Here is a 23,717-nt window from a genome sequence, read left to right on the forward strand (position 1 = left end):
CTAAAATTAGTCCAAAAATTAAATTTATATACCCAATCTTGCTGCCGGAATTTGTTCAACTGGAAAAAGGGAGTTACGCGTGTTGGAACTAAGGGTAGGTGAGAGCAATGGCGTTGAGTCCACCAAAACAGGCTGCTACGCTCACCAGAACTGTGGCGCGAGCTAACTGGACAGCAGGGGGGTGGTGGCGCAACAGCGCAGTGGCGCAACAAGATGGCGCTGCGTTCGTTCTTAGTGGCTAGAGACACGCTGAAGCAAATGGCGGAGCTGTGTAGCAGCGATGGCGCGATCTGGGGATGGAGCAGGTGGTGGCGCGACTCTGCTTCTCGCCAAGAAATGTAGACGCAGATGAAGAGGGGAAGAAAGAAGGAAAGAAAGAAGAAGAAGAAGAAGAAGAAGGAGAAGGAAATGGCGGTGACAGTGTGCTGTTGGTGTCCCCGGTGATCGGAAAGCGCAAGAATGGGGGAAGGGGAGAGTGGTGTGCGTTAGAAATAGAGGAAAAAGAAAATTCTAGATGGTTTGGGTCGAACCGGTTCGATTCGGTTCGATTCGGCCCAAACCTTTGGTTTTCAATGGTTTTTGACTTTTTCAATCGGTTTTCGGTTCGATTTCTCACAGTATTCACACTAAAATATTAATATTAATTTTCAGGCTGTCGGTATATTAAATTTAATTGGAAAATCTTTGAAAATACAATTTATATATATATATACATAATAGATAAATTGCTGGACTTTCATTTTATTAGTCGAAAATTTCCGAACGAACTATTTTGGGCTTAGGCCCAATTCGAAAATTTGGGCTCGAATTGGGACTATGTTACAATTGCAGCCCACGCGGCCAAAATTTGCGATTTTTGATTTAAAAAAAAATGCAAAGGTTTCGAAAATAAAAATTCAGGGTGTTTCAATTAGAGTTTGAGTTAAATATAAATTCATAAAAAATACAAATAATTTTTATTATTTAACTATCAAATATTAATAATTAATAATAGACATGCCACAATAATAAAGTCAAAATTAGAAGTTAATTAATAGAATGTATTAGAGTCATATTGAAGACACTACTGTATTAGAGTTTGAGTTAAATATAAATTCATAAAAAATACAAATAATTTTTATTATTTAATTATCAAATATTAATAATTAATAATAGACATGCAACAGTATTATATATATATATATATATATATATATATATATATATATATATATATATATATATAAGCAAAGTAGTTTGCATTATATGAAAGTCAAGTGTAAGCCTCTGAAATTATCAAGTATGAGGATGACAATAATTATTTAGCACGGCTGTAAGAAGATAAAGTATAATGACAGCAATTGTAAGAAGATAAATTGTTTTTTATTTTTAAATAATGTCTATAATAATATCTATTAGTTACATCACATCAAGATATTGCATTAAATTAAATTAAAATTTAATTAAAATACAAATAACACAAGCTATAAAATAAGAAATACTTAATTTCTTATTTTAATAATTATCTTGATGTATGGAATAGTATTATATACCAGGAGTTAGATTGCACGGACATGAAACACGAGATACGGAATGTACAGGATGTGTGATAATAAATAAACAATCATTTATAATAAATAAAAAACATAAAATAAAAAAATCATTAATTTTTTATTTAAATATAATTAGTTTAAATTAATATTAAAATAAAGTACATATAACCCAAACTATAAAATAAAAAATATTTAATTTTTTATTTTAATGATTACCTTCACGTATGGAGTAGTCTTATATACTAGAAGTTATGTTAGACAGACATGGGACACAAGATACGGCAATGTACAGGATATGATAATAAATAAACAATCATTTGTAATGAACAATAAATAAAAAATAAAAAAATACTTAATTACTTATTTCAATATAATTAGTTAAATTCTCAAAATTATTATCACTGTTGAAAATTCTATACCTATCTATATAATATATAAAAGTATGGTAGTTTGCTTTATATGGAAGCCAAATGTAAGTAGCACATATTGTCACTTAGCATTTGGATTATAAAATGATGGATGTTAGAACTCATATAGTTTATATTTTCAGATAATCCCTCTATCAAGATAATATTTATAAAAAAGATTATCTCTAGCATTTAGTATATGAATATAAATTTATTTCTCCTTACAAAAATATTAATAAGTAATCCACACGTTTAAAAAGAGTGTGAATAAACAATACATTACTATTAAATAAACAATCTATAAGAAATTTAAAAAATATAAATTGGAACATATAGGATACGACAATTTTTTAAAAAGTAGGACAAACTATACTAAATAATTAATACATTAATATTTCAAATAAATAAATAATAATTTAAAATAAATTACAAACATAAAATAAAAAAAACTTAATTTTTTTATTTCAATGACACAGAAATATTTAAAAATACTTCATTTTTTATTGGTAATAAAAAAATCTTGGTTGATTAGCTTGGTCTCTAGAGTAGCCTCATATATTAGAAGCTAAGTTGCACGGAAACGGGACACGAGACAAGGAACATACGAGATACTATAATTTTTAAAAAAGGTAGGATATTCACTCACTTAAAACACACTACACTAAATATGTAATACATTAATATTTCAAATAAATAAACAATAATTCATAATAAATTATAAACATAAAATAAAAAAATATTTAATTTCTTATTTCAATGATACAAAAGCAAATTAAAAAAAAAAACTTCATTTTTATTGGTAATAGAAAAAAAATTGGTTGATTAGCTTGATGTAAAGAGTAGTCTCATATACCATGAACTAGATTGCATGGATACGGGACACGAGATCCAGGAATGTATGGATACAATAATTTTTAAAAGTAGGACATCCATATACTTAAAACATATTACTCTAAATAAGTAATACATTAATATTTTAAATAAATAAACAACCATTTATAATAAATCATAAACATAAAATAAAAAATACTTAATTTCTTATTCAATATAATTAGTTAAATCCTCAAAATTATTATCACCATTGAGAAATATATTAATAGTGTGTATGTATTTTTTTATGTAGGTGATACCATGCATGATTTTTGCTATTGCATACCTTATGAAAAGTTTCGCATGATACTAAAGAAGATATATTTTAGCATAAAATACATTTTATCATTTTATTATATAATTTTACTATTTTTGAATAATGTTATAAAATACTATTTTATCTTTTAATATTACTCTGCGTATTGATGGCAATTTTACCCGACTCTATTTTGAGGGTTTGGGTAGCGTATAAACGGGTTTGGATAGGACCTTTGTCTAGGTATCAAGTTACCTACCACCAAGCTACTTATATTCTTGTGTAAGAAATAAGCAAAAAATATATGTACTGAAAACTATAATAATTTATAAATATTTATTAATGAATAAAATATTATTAGATAGTAATATAATTAATTTTAATAAAATTACATTACATTAAAAATTAAAAAATTATTAATTGAATAGAATAAAAAAGTTATTAATCGAACAAAATGCTAATAATGTTATAATTAAAAATTTTTAAAGCTACTTATCAACATCATTAGAAAACTTCTAATGATAATTATAGGCTTAATGACAAAAAAAAAAAAAAAAAAAAAAAAAAAAAAAAAAAAAAACTGAATTTTGACTTTTTTATCAATTCTAGCCAATTCTTTTAATTTTATCAATCAATACCACGTACTTAGTTTTCTATATCAATTCTAACCTCGGTTTGTCTTCTGTTAATTTCATGCTGATGTGACAGTTATCTCTCACAAGTGGGCCCTATAACATCTAATGTCAGCGAAAAGTCATATATCCATGTATATTAAAAAAAAAGCCCGAACTTTGAGGTTTTTATCAAATCTACCCAGTTTTTTTAATTTTATCAATCAATATCGCGTATTAATTGATCTCTATCAAATGATTTGGTTATATTGATATTTATTAAATTAAATAGTTTATTAATTAACTATGTCTACTAAGTGTCTAATGTGATTAATCAATTAGGATTCAGTGTTACTGCACAGTTTTTTTAAAAAATATTTTTTTTAACATTACTTTAAAATGTTATCAATTAGTATCTTTATTTTTAAAAGACTCTTCAGTAAAATTAATTTCTAATTGATTAATCTCATTATACATTTAATATATATAGTTAATTAATAAATTATTTAATTGAATAAATATCAAAATAACAAATCATTTGATAGAGATTAATTAGTATGCGGTATTGGTTGACAAAATTAAAAGAACTGGCTAGATTTGATAAAAACCTTAAAGTTCAAACTTTTTTTTAATATACGTGGATATATGACTTGGTGCTGACATTTGGATGTTGTAGCTCCCACTTATGAGAGATAACTGCCACATTAGCATGAAATTGACGGAACACAAACGCAAGCTAGAATTGATACAGAAAACTAAGTACGTGGTATTGATTGATAAAAATTAAAAGAACACAAATGGATGTTGTCCTGTCACCGGTGTTGTTCCATCACCACCTTTCCCTCTTGCCGTTCTCGTTTCCAGGAGGTGCAACGATCATTGGAGAGGTGCAATCTCGTCTTCGATCGAATAAGCTTTGCCTCCAACATTTCCCTTCGTTTTTCCAGCGATTCCAGTGTCGAGAGCAGACATCGATCGATTTCTTTCTTCTTTAAGAGAAATTACCCTCTGGAAATTTCAAGGTTCATGGCCGATTTGTAAAACTCACCATGAACGGCAGCTCTAGGCTCCTGTCGAGCTCGTTCCAGCCAGTTAGAGAGTCGGTGTAACATCCCTTCCCGGTCCACCCGTAACCCGAATGAACCGAACCGAGACGCTACAAACTAGTTGACTTTATGACCTGACATGCTGAAGTCATAATGTATATTGAATATAATAGCATGCTGATACTGTATACAAAAATAATGTAATTTATATTTACAAAACATGATACTAGTGTCAAAATGAAATGGGCCCAACTGTGTGCCCTGTACATGCCATGAAAAGGATAAACAAAAATACACATCCGTATGAGTAGCTACCCTGAAGACTGAGTCTTCTACAGATGAACTGCAACAGTTGTAAACTGACTCTGTACTGTCCAACCTCAAAACCTGCGAGTTAAACAGGTAACTCGCTGAGCAAAGAAAGCTCAGTGGATATCTCTACAGATAAAGAAACAAATAAACACATACATGTATAGAAAGAACCATGTAAACACATATGGCACATATAAGCACACACATCATGATACTTTCATGATACCTTGATTATCTTTTGTACTGTTTATAATACTGTATAATTCATGAAATGTTATGTCAAGATATCTATATGGCTCCATAAGGTTATAGTGAAACCGAAGTGATAAGAAAAACTGTATGAAACTGGATGAATACTGTATGCTTGGCTGCTATGGCCCATATAATCATATCCACTCAACGGCCTGTAGCCGGAGTATCAAACTGTATGAGGTGCAGATCTGCTATCCTATGTCGCGACATAGCCTTATCTACATGGTTTCTACCTAACCTCAATGGAGCATAATGTTGGTATGTCAATAATATCACACAATATCATATTCATAGTTCATAACTTCATAATTCATAATGTTTATTTGATTTCACATCATTTGCATGCTTGCATGTTGTTTTGATACATGTTCTAATGTTGTATTTGATGTTAAAATGATTGGAGGCATATAAGTGAAGCAAAGGAATACAATTGCATTGAAAAAGAAGTCCAAAAGTGCATGAAAACACAAGTCGCGAGCGCGCCTTGCAAGGTCGCGAGCGCGTAATGCAGCAGATGAGAGACAGTGAGTTATCGGGCACAAGTCGCGAGCGCGTACTTGAAAGTCGCGAGCGCGAGAAGTGCCAAATGAGAGACAGTAAGTTCTCAGGCTAAATTCGCGAGCGCGCGATGAAGGTCGCGAGCGCTTACAGGCCAAGGGCCAAGTACGCGAGCGCGCACTTCAAAGTCGCGAGCGCGAGATGTGCCAAATGAAAGTCAGAGAGTTTGCGAGCACAAGTCGCGAGCGCGAGATGTGCCAAATGAGAGTCAGAGAGTTTCAGGTGAAAGTCGCGAGCGCGTAGTTCAAATTCGCGAGCGCGAGAAGGCAACGCGAACTCGTCATGCAATTCGCGCGCGCGCTTCCAGCCTGCACTGTCTGTACTCTTTTGGTCATATCTCTCAATATACAACTCCGATTTGAATGATTCAAAAACCCATGTAAAGCTAACACATAGAGGAACAAATAACTCTTCTATGACACTTCCTAATTCCATCATTAAAGGGGTCAAAATCAAGATGAATTTACTGGTAAAATTTCCAGCAAAACCTGTTTCAACATAAACTCAATATTCACTTCATTTATTCAATACCTCCCCTGTTCTCCCCTGTTTCTCACCATTACCAGTCCTCCCACTCAACATGAAGCAATATATTGTCTCACTAGCAACACACCACACAATTCTCATGCAAAGAAAATGAAAAATAACAAGAGATATCAAACCTTTACTCCAAAAACTTGAGCTCCTCTTTAGCTTCTTTTTTCTGCACTCCTTGAACTCCCTTCACCTAAAAATAAGAATTCTTATGAATTCTAAAATAATAACACCAAATGATTCAATTATGAACTTCAAGAAGGTTTACTTACTTGGCTAGAAGAAAAATTGAAGTTAAGGCTTAACTACCATGTAAAATTGAAAGGAAGGTGGAAGAGGAAAGGAAGAAAATGAAGAAGATGAAGATAAACATGAAAATGGGAAAGTGAAATGGGTATGCACGGGTACGCTCTAAAAGATCCATGACTTTGTGTGTAAAAGTTCTAAATGGTACCTCAATTGTAAACAGACTACAACTTAATACCCAAGCTCAATCTTTTAATGCAAATCAATCCTCACCCATGTGCTTTAATCTTTTCTCTCAATCAAGTAACTCCACTTAATAATCCATTCTACCCCAACCGGGTTTGATTCAACTCGACTCAACTCGACTCTATGAAAAGACTCGACTCAACTCGACTACTCGACTCTATGCTTAGACTCGACTCGGTAGGATGTCACAATTCTCCCCTCCTAAATAAAAAACTTCATCCCGAAGTTTACCTGTTGTGAACAACTGCGGATACTGTTGTCGCATGGTGTCTTCAGATTCCCAAGTTGCTTCTTCTGTCTTATGATTCCTCCAAAGAACTTTTACCAATGCTATTTTCTTGTTCCGTAATTCTTTAGTTTCTCTGGCTAAGATCTGAATTGGTTCTTCTTCATAAGTGAGATCCGGCTGAATTTCAATCTCTTCTGCTGATAACACGTGTGATGGGTCTGATCTGTATCTCCTTAACATGGATACGTGAAAGACATTATGAATTCGATCTAAGGTTAAAGGTAACGCTAGGCGATAGGCTAATGGTCCTACACGTTCAACAATCTCGTATGGACCAATGAACCTAGGGCTAAGCTTACCCTTTCGTCCAAACCTTAGGATCTTTTTCCATGGTGAAACTTTCAGAAATACCTTATCACCCACCGAGTACTCAATATCCTTTCTCTTTAAATCAGCATAAGACTTCTGTCGATCACTTGCTTCTTTCAGCCGTTTTCTGATGATTTCCACTTTCTCTTCTGTTTCTCTAACCAACTCTGGACCCAAAATCTTCTTCTCACTCAGTTCTGTCCAACACACAGGTGTCCTACATGGTCTACCATACAATGCTTCATATGGTGCCATCTTAATGCTTGATTGGTAGCTGTTGTTGTAGGCAAACTCCATAAGAGGTACATATCTGTCCCAACTGCCTTCAAATTCTATAACACATGATCTCATCATGTCTTCTAGAATTTGAATGACTCTCTCTGATTGGCCATCTGTTTGAGGATGAAATGCAGTGCTGAAATGCAATCTCGTTCCTAATGCTTCCTGCAGTTTACCCCAAAACTTCGATGTAAACCTTGGATCACGATCAGATATAATGGATGATGGAACTCCATGTAGTCGAACTATTTCGCTAACATAAATGTCTGCTAACTTGTCCAGAGAATAGTCCATCCTGATTGGTAAAAAGTGTGCGGACTTAGTTAATCTGTCCACGATCACCCATACCGCATCATGCTTCCGCTGCGTCTGAGGTAATCCAGTAACAAAATCCATCGTGATCTAATCCCACTTCCATGTTGGCACTGTTATTGGATGAAGTAACCCAGCTGGCAGTTGATGTTCCGCTTTTACTTGTTGACATGTTAAACATCTTGTTACAACATTTTCGATATCTTTCTTCATGCCCGGCCACCAATAGCCTTTCTTCAAATCTTGATATATCTTGGTACTACCTGGATGCATTGTATATGGACTGTTATGAGCTTCATGCTGAATCTTTTGTCTAAGCTCCCCTATCTGTGGTACAACAATTCTGTCTTCATAGAATAAGACTCCACTGTTATCCAATCTGAATTTCCCACCATGATCTTCCTGTCCTTGTTTTACCCATAGTGCTGTTTGTGCATCTTTCTTCTGTGCCTCTGCAACTTCCTGAACCCAAGATGGTTGTACTTACATCTGTGCTAGAATAACTCCCTGCTGTTGCAGCTCCATGCTAATTCTCATTGCTCTCAAAGCAAACAATGATTTCCGGCGAAGGGCATCAGCTACCACATTAGCTTTGCCTGGATGATAATTAATGACATAATCATAATTAGCCAAAAGCTGCATCCACTTCCGTTGTCTTGAATTCAAGTCCTTCTGTGTCGGTAAATACTTTAAACTCTGATGATCTGTGTAAATGTAACACTTTTCACCGTACAGATAATGCCGCCATACTTTGAATGCTAGAACGATGGCTGCCAATTCTAAATCATGGGTTGGATAATTCAATTCATGTGGCTTCAATTGTCTGGAGACATAAGCTACCACTTTCCTGTCTTGCACGAGTACACATCCTAACCCAATATGAGAGGCCTCACTGTAAATCTCAAAGTCTTTACCTGACACTGGCTGAGTCAACACTGGTGCTTCAGTCAACTTTTTCTTCAAAGTGTCAAAACTCTGCTGACATCTATTATCCCATTGGAAGACAACTGCTTTCTTCAATAATCTTGTTAAAGGTGATGCAATGATGGAGAATCCCTTTACGAACCTTCTGTAATAACCGGCTAAACCCAGAAAACTTCGAACTTCTGTGACATTTCTGGGTGGTCTCTAATCAACAATAGCTTCAATCTTATGAGGATCCACTCTGATACCCTCCGATGACACCACATGTCCTAAGAAAGAAACTTCTTACAGCCAAAACTCACACTTACTGAGCTTGGCATACAGCTGTTTATTCCTCAGTGTCTGAAGTACAATCCGCAAATGTTTATCATGTTCAACCCTGTCTCTGGAGTAGACCAAAATGTCATCTATAAACACCACCACAAACTGATCCAGATATGAATGAAACACGCGGTTCATGAGATCCATGAAAACCGCTGGTGCATTTGTGAGACCGAATGGCATGACTAAAAATTCATAGTGACCATATCGGGTCCTGAATGCAGTCTTAGCGATATCTTCTTCCTTTATCCGCAACTGATGGTATCCCGACCTAAGGTCGATCTTAGAAAACATACCTGCACCTTTTAACTGATCAAACAAATCATCGATTCGAGGCAATGGATACTTATTCTTGATTGTCAGTTTGTTCAGTTGTTTGTAGTCAATGCACAATCTGAATGATCCATCTTTCTTCTTTACAAATAACACCGGTGCTCCCCAAGGTGATACACTGGGTCTGATAAAGCCTTTATCCAATAACTCCTGTAGCTGAATCTTTAACTCTTTTAGCTCTGCTGATGCCATTCTGTAAGGTGCAATTGATACTGGTGCTGCTCCAGGATAGACATCTATAGTAAACTCCACTTCCCTCCTTGGTGGTAACCCTGGTAACTGTTCTGGAAATACATCTGGATAATCACACACTGTTGGTATGTCTTGCACTTCTGACTGTTCTTTCTCTGCTTGTAATGCACATATCAAGTATGCTTCACAACCCTTTTGAATTAATCTCTTTGCTGCCATGGCTGATATCACATTACCCAGAAACTCTCGCCGCTTCCCGACTACTGTAAGCTCTTCCCCTACTGTAGTATATAGTGTCACCCTTTTCTTTGCACAATCAACTATAGCCTGATGTCTGGATAGCCAATCCATACCCAGAATAACATCAAATTCTCTAAATGGTAACTCCATAAGATCTCCTGGAAACTCTTTTCCATGAATAACAATTGGACATCCTTCGACCACTGTATGAGTTTTTACTACATCTCCTAATGGATTAGTAACTAACATACCCTGACTCACATATGCAACTTCTAACCCTTTAACCCAAGGTTTAGGTACACTAATGTATGAATGAGATGAGCCAGGATCAATTAAAGCATAAACTGTATGATCACATAAGGAAAACTCACCAACTATTACATCTGGAGCTTCCTCATCTTCTCTGGCTCGCATAGCATAAACCCTGGCTGGACCTCTTGTATCAGGTCTGTCCACAGTCTCTGACTGCTGTCTCTGCCCTCCTGAGCTCTCACCTCTACCTCTGCCTGCTATGAACTGTGTAGGAACTTTTGCCCTCTTCGGACAATCCTTCTTTTGATGGTCTGATGCTCCGCATATCCAACATTTACCAGTCACCAACCAACAATCTCCACCATGCCGTCTGCCACAATGCTCACAAGGTGGAAAAGTATAACCGGCTGACTCTGCACCTCTACCGGTGCCTCTACCAATTCCTCTGCCTGATCCTCGACTACCACCGGCAGAACTAGCCACAACTGATACCGCTGGCGCGTTAGCACCCCTAGCTGCGCCTTGGCTAAAGGAAGGTCTAGCACTAGCTGAACTACTGGCACCTCTGAATCTCTTGCTTTCTGACTGATGGGTACTGGGTGCACTCTGAGTCTGGTCTCTCCTCTGCTGAGACCGCTGGCGTCTGGTACGCTGACTGGCCTGAATGCGCTCTATCTCCTGAGCTGCCTCTACCAAAGCTGAGAACTCTCTGAATCTGGAAGCTACCACTCCCATCTGAATCTCATCATTCAAGCCTTCCTGAAACTTTTTACACCTTTCGGCCTCTGTAGTCACTATCCCCTTACCATACCTGTTGAGCCTGGTGAATTCTCGCTCATATTCGGCAACTGACATTCTGTTCTGCCTCAGGTATAAGAATTCTTTCCTTCTCGCATCTAAGTAAGCCTCTGCGATGAACTTTTTCTTGAATTCATCCAAGAAGAATTGCCATGTACGCTGCTCTGCTGATACCCGCTGCTGAACAGTAATCCACCAGGTATATGCCTCATCTATGAGCAATGATGTGGCACAAACCAACTTGTCCTCTGATGTACATTGTAATTTTTCCAGAACTCTCGATATCCCATCTAACCAATACTCAGCTCTTTCTGGACTATCATCCTTGTTAGCACTGAATTCTTTCGCCCCATATTTCCGAAGCTTCTCTAGTGGGGGCTTTCTTTCTCTTTCTACTACTATTGGTGCTTGAGGTATCACCCCTGCAATCTGTCTAAAAGTATCCGCAAGTTGCTTTAACAACACCTCTTGACCTGGTGCTATTGGAGCCTCATCCTCCACTGGCCTGGAGGCGTGTGACTCACTCTCACCTTCCTGTGACATCCTCCTAAAAGAACAACAACTGCTTAGTTCATCAGGGTAGACATGGCATGTACACTATACTGACTTATGCATGCAAGCCCGGGGAAACTAAACCTAGGGCTCTGATACCAAAATTTGTAACATCCCTTCCCGGTCCACCCGTAACCCGAATGAACCGAACCGAGACGCTAAAACTGGTTGACTTTATGACCTGACATGCTGAAGTCATAATGTATATTGAATATAATAGCATGCTGATACTGTATACAAAAATAATGTAATTTATATTTACAAAACATGATACTAGTGTCAAAATGAAATGGGCCCAACTGTGTGCCCTGTACATGCCATGAAAAGGATAAACAAAAAAACACATCCGTATGAGTAGCTACCCTGAAGACTGAGTCTTCTACAGATGAACTGCAGCAGTTGTAAGCTGACTCTCTACTGTCCAACCTCAAAACCTGCGAGTTAAACAGGTAACTCGCTGAGCAAAGAAAGCTCAGTGGATATCTCTATAGATAAAGAAACAAATAAACACATACATGTATAGAAAGAACCATGTAAACACATATGGCACATATAAGCACACACATCATGATACTTTCATGATACCTTGATTATCTTTTGTACTGTTTATAATACTGTATAATTCATGAAATGTTATGTCAAGATATCTGTATGGCTCCATAAGGTTATAGTGAAACCGAAGTGATAAGAAAAACTGTATGAAACTGGATGAATACTGTATGCTTGGCTGCTATGGCCCATATAATCATATCCACTCAACGGCCTGTAGCCGGAGTATCAAACTGTATGAGGTGCAGATCTGCTATCCTATGTCGCGACATAGCCTTATCTACATGATTTCTACCTAACCTCAATGGAGCATAATGTTGGTATGTCAATAATATCACACAACATCATATTCATAGTTCATAACTTCATAATTCATAATGTTTATTTGATTTCACATCATTTGCATGCTTGCATGTTGTTTTGATACATGTTCTAATGTTGTATTTGATGTTAAAATGATTGGAGGCATATAAGTGAAGCAAAGGAATACAATTGCATTGAAAAAGAAGTCCAAAAGTGCATGAAAACACAAGTCGCGAGCGCGCCTTGCAAGGTCGCGAACGCGTAATGCAGTAGATGAGAGACAGTGAGTTATCGGGCACAAGTCGCGAGCGCGTACTTGAAAGTCGCGAGCGCGAGAAGTGCCAAATGAGAGACAGTAAGTTCTCAGGCTAAATTCGCGAGCGCGCGATGAAGGTCGCGAGCGCTTACAGGCCAAGGGCCAAGTACGCGAGCGCGCACTTCAAAGTCGCGAGCGCGAGATGTGCCAAATGAAAGTCAGAGAGTTTGCGAGCACAAGTCGCGAGCGCGCACTTGAAAGTCGCGAGCGCGAGATGTGCCAAATGAGAGTTAGAGAGTTTCAGGTTAAAGTCGCGAGCGCGTAGTTCAAATTCGCGAGCGCGAGAAGGCAACGCGAACTCGTCATGCAATTCGCGCGCGCGCTTCCAGCCTGCACTGTCTGTACTCTTTTGGTCATATCTCTCAATATACAACTCCGATTTGAATGATTCAAAAACCCATGTAAATCTAACACATAGAGGAACAAATAACTCTTCTATGACACTTCCTAATTCCATCATTAAATGGGGTCAAAATCAAGATGAAGTTACTGGTAAAATTTCCAGCAAAACCTGTTTCAACATAAACTCAATATTCACTTCATTTATTCAATACCTCCCCTGTTCTCCCCTGTTTCTCACCATTACCAGTCCTCCCACCCAACATGAAGCAATATATTGTCTCACTAGCAACACACCACACAATTCTCATGCAAAGAAAATGAAAAATAACAAGAGATATCAAACCTTTACTCCAAAAACTTGAGCTCCTCTTTAGCTTCTTTTTTCTGCACTCCTTGAACTCCCTTCACCTAAAAATAAGAATTCTTATGAATTCTAAAATAATAACACTAAATGATTCAATTATGAACTTCAAGAAGGTTTACTTACTTGGCTAGACGAAAAATTGAAGTTAAGGCTTAACTACCATTAAAATTGAAAGGAAGGTGGAAGAGGAAAGGAAGAAAATGAAGAAGATGAAGATAAACATGAAAATGGGAAAGTGAAATGGGTATGCACGGGTACGCTCTAAAAGATCCATGACTTTGTGTGTAAAAGTTCTAAATGGTACCTCAATTGTAAACAGACTACAACTTAATACCCAAGCTCAATCTTTTAATGCAAATCAATCCTCACCCATGTGCTTTAATCTTTTCTCTCAATCAAGTAACTCCACTTAATAACCCATTCTACCCCAACCGGGTTTGATTCAACTCGACTCAACTCGACTCTATGAAAAGACTCGACTCAACTCGACTACTCGACTCTATGCTAAGACTCGACTCGGTAGGATGTCACAGTCGGTCTCACCTAATCAACGCCAAAAACAGACTCTTGGTTAAAATTCGAGCAAGATAGTGTGAAGAGCGCTCAATTTCAAGCAACTACGGTTTTTCAGCCACCGTTGACGGCGGCACCAGAGGTAGTCTGGCAATCGACCAGCGAATCACCGGCGAGACCCGGGAGGCAGAAACTTAAGACTTGTACACTGAACCTAAATCCGAAATTCAATTTTTAATCTGTATAATTTAAGATTCAATGTGTTAAAATTCAATGTAAATTTCAATTTGAAAATTATTGTTATTGGGTTAAATTAGTTTTGATTAAAATAATGAAGGAATAAGAACAAAATAAGGGTTTTAATAAATTAGAGCAAGTTATAATTGATATCATAAAATAAAATGAGAATTTTGATAAATATGGATTTTATGATATGAATTTTTAAATAAAATAAGTAAAGCATATAATTTAAAATGCTTGGTTATGAGCATTGTAATTATTTGGACCTTAATTCATTATATATACATAGATATACATTCCTTGAGGAGGAATTAATTCCTTAATCTAATTTGAGCTAAGGACTATTTAGAATGATAAACCAAATAAGGAAATGAATTGAACATTTGATGTTATCGTTGAATATTGAAATTATGGATTGCCCGATGGATGGGATGTGAAAGCAATAATTGACAAACATATTAAATTAATTCCTCGATTTTTATTTAAGAAAAGCCTTTTGCCTAATACAGTCTTTCCTTTATATTTATTGTTTTGTTTAGATCGTTCAAGATGTCTATTGCTCTTATTAGTTAAGATCCAAGATAAAGTTTACTCTTTTTTAATTACTGTGAGTAATAATAAATGATTCATACCATCATTTGCATACAAGTATCAACCATTTCGTATCTTATAAATATATATATATACAAATGATACTCGGCCTTCATTATTTTAATTCTATATTATGAAAGCAACATTATTTACATTATGATCATCATATAAATTATATCATTACAAGCATATGAGAAGCATATATTCATATACGTTTGATAATTATACTCATATGTGATTATTAATCTCCTATGCAAATTACTATGTTATATGAGTTTATTGGATTACTTGCGATGTGGCTATACTATGCTTTGTTTACGTATGGAATTGGAATAAGATAAGTCGTGACACAAAACCACAGGGTGGCTTCCTGATGGTAAAGAAAAAGAGAACGAAAAAATAATGAGAGAACTCGTCAAGTGAGAATTAGACCAGTTGGCCATATATGGGGATCAGCTCCTCGGTTCATATTTGGGGATGAGCTCCTAGGTCCGTAATGGGGGATGGACTCCTTATTACCCGATAAAGGGATGGGCTCCTTTATCGTGAAATATGATTATCAGATTACTTTTGAAACGAGAAAATAATGATGCCACGGACCAATGTCTATTTGATGTGATTATTTGAAAGTGATATCAGTTATGGTTGTTAACGATGTGTCATGCGCTTAGTTGAATGAATGCTCACTATGTAAAATTGAAAAGCATTTTGTGTGACTATTTAGGTTATGTATTATTTATTATTATTCACTGAATTTGTGAAACTCACCCCTCCTTCCTTAAATTTTTCCAAGAGATGGACACTGTGCTGGTTTAGATAAGTTCTGGTTCTTTCTCTGCAGAGTTACAACAATAATTTCTAATTATGAGTAATGTTAAGAAAATAAGATAACGGGTGTAAAGTGTATTTACACCTGTACACTAAGCTCCGCAGTTAGAGAGTCATGTATTACAAACTATTATGTAAAAGTTATTTGTATGTTATTCAATAAACCTGTGAATTTTCTAATTGACTCTCTAAGAGTACGATTGGCCTAATTTTTCCATATTGTGGACAACGTAAATGGTATATAAAATACAGGCCCAAGCTATGAATTATTAGAAAAATAAAAGCTGCACCAGAGATATGATTCGATAGTATGATTTAATATTGTCGTATTATGGGCTTATTGTTCCTGGAATCGGCTTTAAAGAAACGGATTAAAGTGAGTTAGGGGCCTCGGGGCCTTAAGCTTACTTGGGCCCTAGTGTTGGTTTGGCCCACGGTTTTGGGTCGTAACATAAAAATAGAAAAAAAATTTTTATTAATATTCTTTTTTTTGTATTGGTATAATTTGATTGGATGTATTTTCTTAAAATAAATTTTCAAATAGAATAAATTTTTAAATATAAATTTTTGAAATTATATTTCATATAAATATTCTAATATTTAATTTTTTTAGTTCTTTATATGGAAAAAATAATATAATTTCACGATAAAGTGGTGTATATGAGAATATTTAATTAATTTTTCATTCACTTTCTTTTTCTTATAGACGATTATCTAAGATAAAAGATAGTTACCTACAATTTTTTCTTTTTTTATTATAGAAAAGAATATGTGATATTTTTCTTTTATAATACTTTTAGAAATAATCAGATTATGGCAATAAAGGTAAAAAATCTTATACAATAATAAGAATAAGAATTATTTAATTAATCTAATAGTTTATGTGAAATTTGATATTTCTTTTCATCTTCTCCTGAATATATTTATGTGAAATATATATACACACGTTTAAACTATTTATTCCATATCGGATACCTAAGAATAGAGAGAGAAAGAGAATGATAAATAGTAAGTGGAAAGGAATTGTACAATATACTTTGCTAATTTTGCACTTAGTTGGAGTTATTCAATATGTTGAAAAATATTATTATTAGATTAATTAATTAAATATTATATTAATTAATGGTATAAGATTTCTCCAAAAAAAGAGAACTTATATCTCTTTGCAATTTTAGGGATGTTTTCTAATTTTAAGAATATTAAAACATTGGGTAAAATTGATTTAGGTTGGTTTTTAGTCTGCATAGAGAAACTGAATTTTTTATCTAATTTTTGTTTTTAGTGAAAGGCTTAAATTGACCAACCTAAAAGTGCATGTAAAATCATTGAACTAATTAGATTTTGAACTATATTTACTTTGAGTCTATTTTCATTTCGAAAATTCACTTTAAATTTGAATTAATTCGGTGTGGTTTCAAATTAAGATGATAGTGTATGCTCACCTACCTAAAATTAGTTTAAAAGTTATCCCTCATTTTATTAAATAAAACCACTTGATTAAAAATTGTGAAGCAAAATTTCTTTACAATATCATATAATGATTTTTTTATTTGGTCAAACATGTAAAAAATTAAAATTTTTGTAATTATTCATAAGTTCTATGAAATATTAATGATTTTATTTGAATCTTATTTAGTCTAAATGAATTCTATATTTTATATATAAATTTATATTTTTTTTATATTTAATATAAGTAAAAGTTTACTAGAATTCAAATTATTTATTTATTTAATTGATTATATTTGAATTAATTTTTTTAAAATTGATAAACTTTATAAATAATTTTTAAACTTAAAAGGTACAAATTATTAAAACCAATGATTTTAAATGTAAATTACCTATGCTCACGTAGATTTAACTTGATTAAAATATTTAACTTATTTATGCATTCACAATAAAAAGATGAAGTTTTAACATTAAAAAGATATACACAATATAAGACAAAAATTATAATAAATAGTTAATATTGTATATGAAAATAAATAAATATAAACTACAAGTATCAAACGAGCAATAGGTACCACACACGTCATAAAACAAATAGAATATACCTTTAAATATTTGATTATGTTTTTATTATAATTTAAAACATTCCATTTATGAGAGAATTAAAAAAGAAAAAAGTAAATTCTTTTATAATATTATATTTTTCTTTATGTTTATATAATTTGATTGGATATATTTTTTAAAAAATAAATTTTCAAATAGAATATATATAATTAAGACTTTCAAATTTTTAAATTTTTACTTTTTAAAATTTATTCTTAAATAAATGGAACATATGTGTGTGTGAAATGATGAACAGTTGAAAATTTTAAATTTAAATATATATATATATATATATATATATATATATATATATATATATATATATATATATATATATTAAAACATATTTATTAGGTGATATTGTAGATTGTATATATACAGTAATAATGAATTTTAGATAAATAATGATATAATAAAAACTAAATGATATAAAATAAAAATTATAATCAATATTTAATATAAAAAATAAAAATGAGTATAAAAAATAGTAAAAATAAGTAATGACATAAAGAATTAAACAAGTACGAATAACGCGTATAATTAACGTGCAACGCACGTCATAAAAAAATAGTATATATATATATATATATATATATATAGTCAACAAAAATTAATTTGCCTTTTCTTATCTTTAATATATTAATAAAAGCTTTTCATTTATTTAATGAATAATCATAAAAGTTATTATAAAAAAAATAATTATTTAAATATACTAATTTAGAAAAATTTGTAAACATTTTGCGACATTTAACTAGTAATAACAAACAAGGGAGTAATATAGTTTGTCGTAAACCGCACCGTTTTAACTCAAAGTTGTAATATGTATTTTTTTTCCCCTCCATTTTTGCGCTCCCCCTTATCTTTGGCCATTCTTGTTCCTCCTCTCTCTCATTAATGGTTCATCGACCGTTTGGCCCTTTGCTTATGCTCTTGAATGCTAAAGGGTTAATGGCTGTCACAACTAAACCGCTTTAAGCTTCTCCTTCAGGTAACTCTTTAAAGAACTTCTCTTTGCTTATTGTTATTACTACTTGCAATTAGTGATTTTAGTTCTTGAATTTGGTCTATGGGAAGTGAGAATTGAAATTGAAAGTGGGTTCATTTTTTTATTTTGGTAAAAAAAAAAAAAATCTTTTGGTTTTAGAAAATTTTGTTTCGTGGACTTCATTTTTGAAGTTTTGAAGAGAGATTACTTGTCCCTTCATTAACTTCTTGCAAAGAACTAACTCAAACGACTGTGCTCCTGTTGGTTTCTATAAAGACTGCATTTGTTTTAGATTAGAAGATAAAAATTTCCCATTTATGAATTTTATGTTTCTGAAGATTGATATAAGCTGCTTATGAGCTCTACTTTTTGATTGCTAAAAATCCTATCAGGTATATATGAAAGAAGTATTAGCTGACATTATTATTGTATGGTATTCTTTACCCAATTTACTTCATTATAGTAATCTCAGTTTCTTATAGTTGTTTATTCCTTCTTAATGGCCAATATAATGGCTTCATGGAAAAGGAACTTTCTTGTAGACCAAAAGCTCTATCTATTGTATTTTGAATCCATGGAGTTCAAAAGTACTCTATTTCAGTATTCTAACTATAATGGGTACAAAGTCAAATTTTCAAAATCTTATGAGGGAAGAATTTGTATTTGTACAAAGTCAAAGCCTTTATTATGTGTTTCTGTTCTGAATATGCAAACCTAGCAAATTTATTTCTTCAATTACCGTAGCTCTTTCCTTATGTTTTGTTCAGCCATTTCATCGAACAGTTAGGCTGCTATACTTGAAAGCTTGACAGTATGTAGCAACTTACTGTGATTCTTCTGTCTTTCTTTGTTAACTTGGGACCTCTTCTTCTTCTTCTTCTTTATTTTTTTAATTGTTTTTTGTCTTCTCCAGTTTTTGTTTGAGATAAAGAATCTATAAGAAGGCATTTGAAATCCATTTTAAGTTCATCCCTGTTCATGTGTTGGTGTGTGGATTATAAATTTTTTATATGGTAAGCTTTATTGGATTTCTGGACATCTGGTTGATTTTTAGTCAGTTTGTACCCGAAGAAGAACTAGAGAACCTTTGCATTTTTAAATCTTCTTCTATATTTGAATAGCAGTTTGATAAAGTTGTAGATGATTGTATCAGTTTATGAAGATCCAAAGCAATTTAGATGCCATTGATTAACCTGGAATAATAGATTGAGAAATTGTACTGATCTCTTACTTGTATTTGTAGTGTATACTTGAACCTCATGTGGGAGTTAAAATCATGCTGCAAAAACCTTTTTTTCTTAAAAAAAAAAAAAAAAAAATCTTCTTTCATTTAGTTTTTAGTAGATTTCCAAAAGCTCAGAAAATGTAAATAAAGGTTTGACTCCTGTTGCTGGTTTCTAATTCCTAGTTAGTAGTTACCAAGAAAGGCCTTAGTTCCTTGTTGAACCCCGCAAGGGTTGTTAGGAGTAAGAGCATAACCTGAGATCATAAATGCTTATGTTTCTGAAGATTTATATAAGCTGCTTATAACTTCTACTTTTGATTGCTAAAAGTCTTATTGTTATTGTATGGTCTTCTTTCCCCAGTTTACTTCATTACATTAAACTTAGTTTCTTCTAGTTGTTTATTCCTTTTAATGGCCAGTATAATGGCTTCATGGAAAGGGAGCTTGCTTGTAGACCAAAAGCTTTGTCTATTATATTTTGAATAAATAGCATATAAAAGTACTCTATTCTAGTATTCTTACTTTTGGTCTAAATGGTTCTGCTTTGCAGGTTTTGGTTGCAAACATCAAATTCCTGACTTTCTTCTAGATTTCGCATGAATCGTCCAAAATAATCTTGAAGTTACATTACTATTATCCTTAAACCTTTTTTTTCTTAATATAGGCAAATACTGCGACACTTTTCTATTTTTTTTTCCCTACACATTATTAGTTTATTTACTGAGGAACTTTAGTGAACTAGGCATTTTCTACCATTACCTGATAAGGCTCAAGTATGCTTGAGTTTTGAAATGGGTGCAAAATAGATGATTCTGGTGGGAAATCAAGTTCTTTTCATAGAAATCTTACAGAATTTATCAAACAAAGATGTCTTTTGCAATCTTCACATCCTCAATAACTCCATCTCCAATATTAAGCAAATACAAGGCACACAGTTTAGCCTATCAAAAAAAATCCTTGTCAAATCCAAGTTTTTCTATTGTTTGTGATAAATGTTCATGGGTTAGCATGTTAAATATATGCAAAATCTGCAGAAACAATTCGCACAGCATTCTAAATTTTACTGTGAGAGATTCCATGGACCATAACAATCAGACTTTTACTGATGTATCTTTCGATTGGGGAGATCAAGACCAAGAAGTCCCTGAAGATACTGAATCACCATGGAATGGTGCTATCATTTATAGGAGAAATGCTTCAATTTCGCATCTAGAGTGTTGTACAACCTTGGAAAGGCTTGGATTGGAAGAACTTTCAACTGATATTTCTAAATCAAGGGCCTCAATTATGGGATTACGTGTAACAAAAGCTGTGAAGGATTACCCACTTGGAACTCCTGTTCAAATCTCCATTGATGTGACAAGAAAGAAGAAAAAGTTGAGGCTTGATGGGATCATCAAGACTGTTATCACTCTAGATTGCAATAGGTATTTCAGTTTCTGATCTTTGTTTTTGTGCTGTTATTTATACAATTTTTGCACATTATTTAACTTGATGATGGTCAGAAAATTAGTGAAGAATCATGGTCCTAGGTACAGACTTCTAGTGCAACCCAAACTTAGCCACACATGGTTGTTTTGCTTTCTCCTTTTTTGTTTGTGTAAACACTATATTGCCTGTTTTCATCTCCTTCTCTCTCTGGTTAAAAGAGAAGAATCTGTTAACAGAGAACTATGTACTGTGATCTTGAATTGATAGACATGTATTTGGTTTTCTCCAACTGATACTTTTGTTCTGTGATTGCATACTTGAATCTATAGCTAGTTGGATGTCACACTAGTAAAAGCTGTGCAACTCTGCTTAGGGCAAATTATCTGTTTAGAAGGTGTTTGGTTATCAATTGAGATTTTTTAGAGAATAACTTAGATAGAGGATATGATAATGAGTAATCATAATGAACCTTTTTTGTTGCATATGTGGAGTTGTCATTCAGAATATCATAAAAATGATATTACTCGTATATTTTGTCATTCTTCTCTGCTTTTGTTTATATTGTATTACTCAAGTAGGATACACCAATTAATATAAGACTGCAATTTTCATAATTCATTTTGCCTTTTCTTCTTTTTGAAAAGTGAGCCTAATTGTGAGTTAATTTGATGTTCTAGCTGTGGCCAACCAGCTGCCAAGAGCATTTACTCCAACTTCGCTCTTTTACTAAATGAGGAACCGATTGAAGAACCAGAAGTGATCAGTATGGGAGTAATCTTTGGTGACGATAAATTTAAATCTTCTATGGCAAGTGGCAAAGAAGAAGAGGATGATGATGATGCTTCAATTGATTGGGATGATAGGCTGTATTTTCCGCCTGAAGAAAAGGAAATCGATATTTCAAAGCATATAAGAGACTTGGTACATGTAGAAATTACCATTGATGCAATATGTGCTTCAGGATGCAAAGGTGCGTGCCTTGAATGCGGTACAAATTTGAACACAAGTAGTTGTAATTGTTTGAAAGAGAAGATTAAAGAGAGAGGTTATGGCCCTCTTAAAGATCTGAAAAAACAAATGCAGCCTAAAGGTTAGGTTAAATTGCATCTCTTGTCTAGCTATACATTCATTTCTTCTGCAGAGTAACATCATTTTGTAGAATAGTGTTTGTTCTTGCCTTTTTGAATGTTCCAGACCAGACTTTGTTGTAGTAATGGTTTTCAAATCCTATAAATTGTAGTAATAATATTAAGAATGTATGACAGTAAGTTAAAAAAATCTCTATAAATTTTCTTTTACAAGGAATTTATACAATTCCTTACAAGTTCTGTCTCAAATGAAAATTTGTTATAAATAGTAATAAAACGTTAAGCTGATTAGATAAAACAAAATTCCATCGAAAATTTTAAATTATTTAGAGACTGAATTGGAAAATTTTATTTATTTACCAATAAGACTCAATTTGTATTCAGTCTCAAATTTTCAAATTCATAGTATTTCTTTTATAGTTGACTTTTGTAAAACAAATTCCAACTTAGAAATTAATTAATCTGCTTTTTAGCAGATCAGTAGCTTAACAAAGTTGAAGGGTAATAATGTGCCTTTCTTTTCAAGTATTTCTCAATTTTCTGGTCTCAAATTGAGTAATTATGCTCATCATAATTTAAAAATAAGCATTAGTTCAGTTCGATTTAAACCGAATTAAATCAATGCAATCTGAACAATACTCAAATTTTTATAACTACAAATCGAATTGAATAATTTTAATTTAATTTAGTTTGATTTAATTATTTTGGTGAAATTTAAACTAATTTTTTGAGTTTAAAACAAAAAAAACAGAAGTGAATGAAAAAAAAAAAAAAATTCGACTCCATTAAAATCGAATAAAATTAAATATCTAAAATGCCAAACTGAACTTAATCATGCTTTCCAAATCGTATTTTGCCCTACTCAATTTAATCATAGGTGCATATAAAGTTTAATCGTATTTTGCCCTTCTCTTTTTCTCCTTTCTCTCCTATCTTTTAAATAGTGTGACATCTTCTTTAGTTGACACTGTTGATGTATGATGAAAAGTGATATACATAAAGGTTTTGGAAAAATAATAAAAATATAGAAAATTTAAAAAAACTTGTTTTGTCATCCAAATCAAATAAATAATCAAGCACTAGAAGAAAAATTTATATATTTTGTTAAAATTATTTTTAAGTGAAAAAATTTAATATTATTCTTTTTAGTTTCAATTTTATTATTCAAAAAAAAGTTTGAATATAGACACGATTCGAATTTCTTCGTCCTCGTATTTAAAAA

The 23,717-nt window shown here is 33.1% G+C and overlaps 1 protein-coding gene across 1 annotated transcript; it reads left to right on the top strand.

Annotated features, from left to right (window-relative positions):
* The first annotated feature begins 18,596 nt into the window (after positions 1 to 18,596).
* LOC149498200 (BTB/POZ domain protein, putative (DUF177)) lies at positions 18,597 to 22,731 on the top strand. Its single transcript, XM_089717352.1, has 3 exons — positions 18,597 to 18,754; positions 20,527 to 21,403; positions 22,085 to 22,731. The coding sequence occupies exons 2-3, from the start codon at positions 20,844 to 20,846 to the stop codon at positions 22,500 to 22,502; spliced, it is 978 nt and encodes a 325-aa protein (XP_089573478.1). The 5' UTR covers positions 18,597 to 18,754; positions 20,527 to 20,843; the 3' UTR covers positions 22,503 to 22,731.
* Positions 22,732 to 23,717: the final 986 nt, after the last annotated feature.

Source organism: Jatropha curcas, chromosome 2, assembly GCF_041381405.1.
Source record: "Jatropha curcas cultivar XTBG-Jc1 chromosome 2, XTBG_Jcur_1.0, whole genome shotgun sequence".
Taxonomy (NCBI): Eukaryota; Viridiplantae; Streptophyta; class Magnoliopsida; order Malpighiales; family Euphorbiaceae; genus Jatropha; species Jatropha curcas.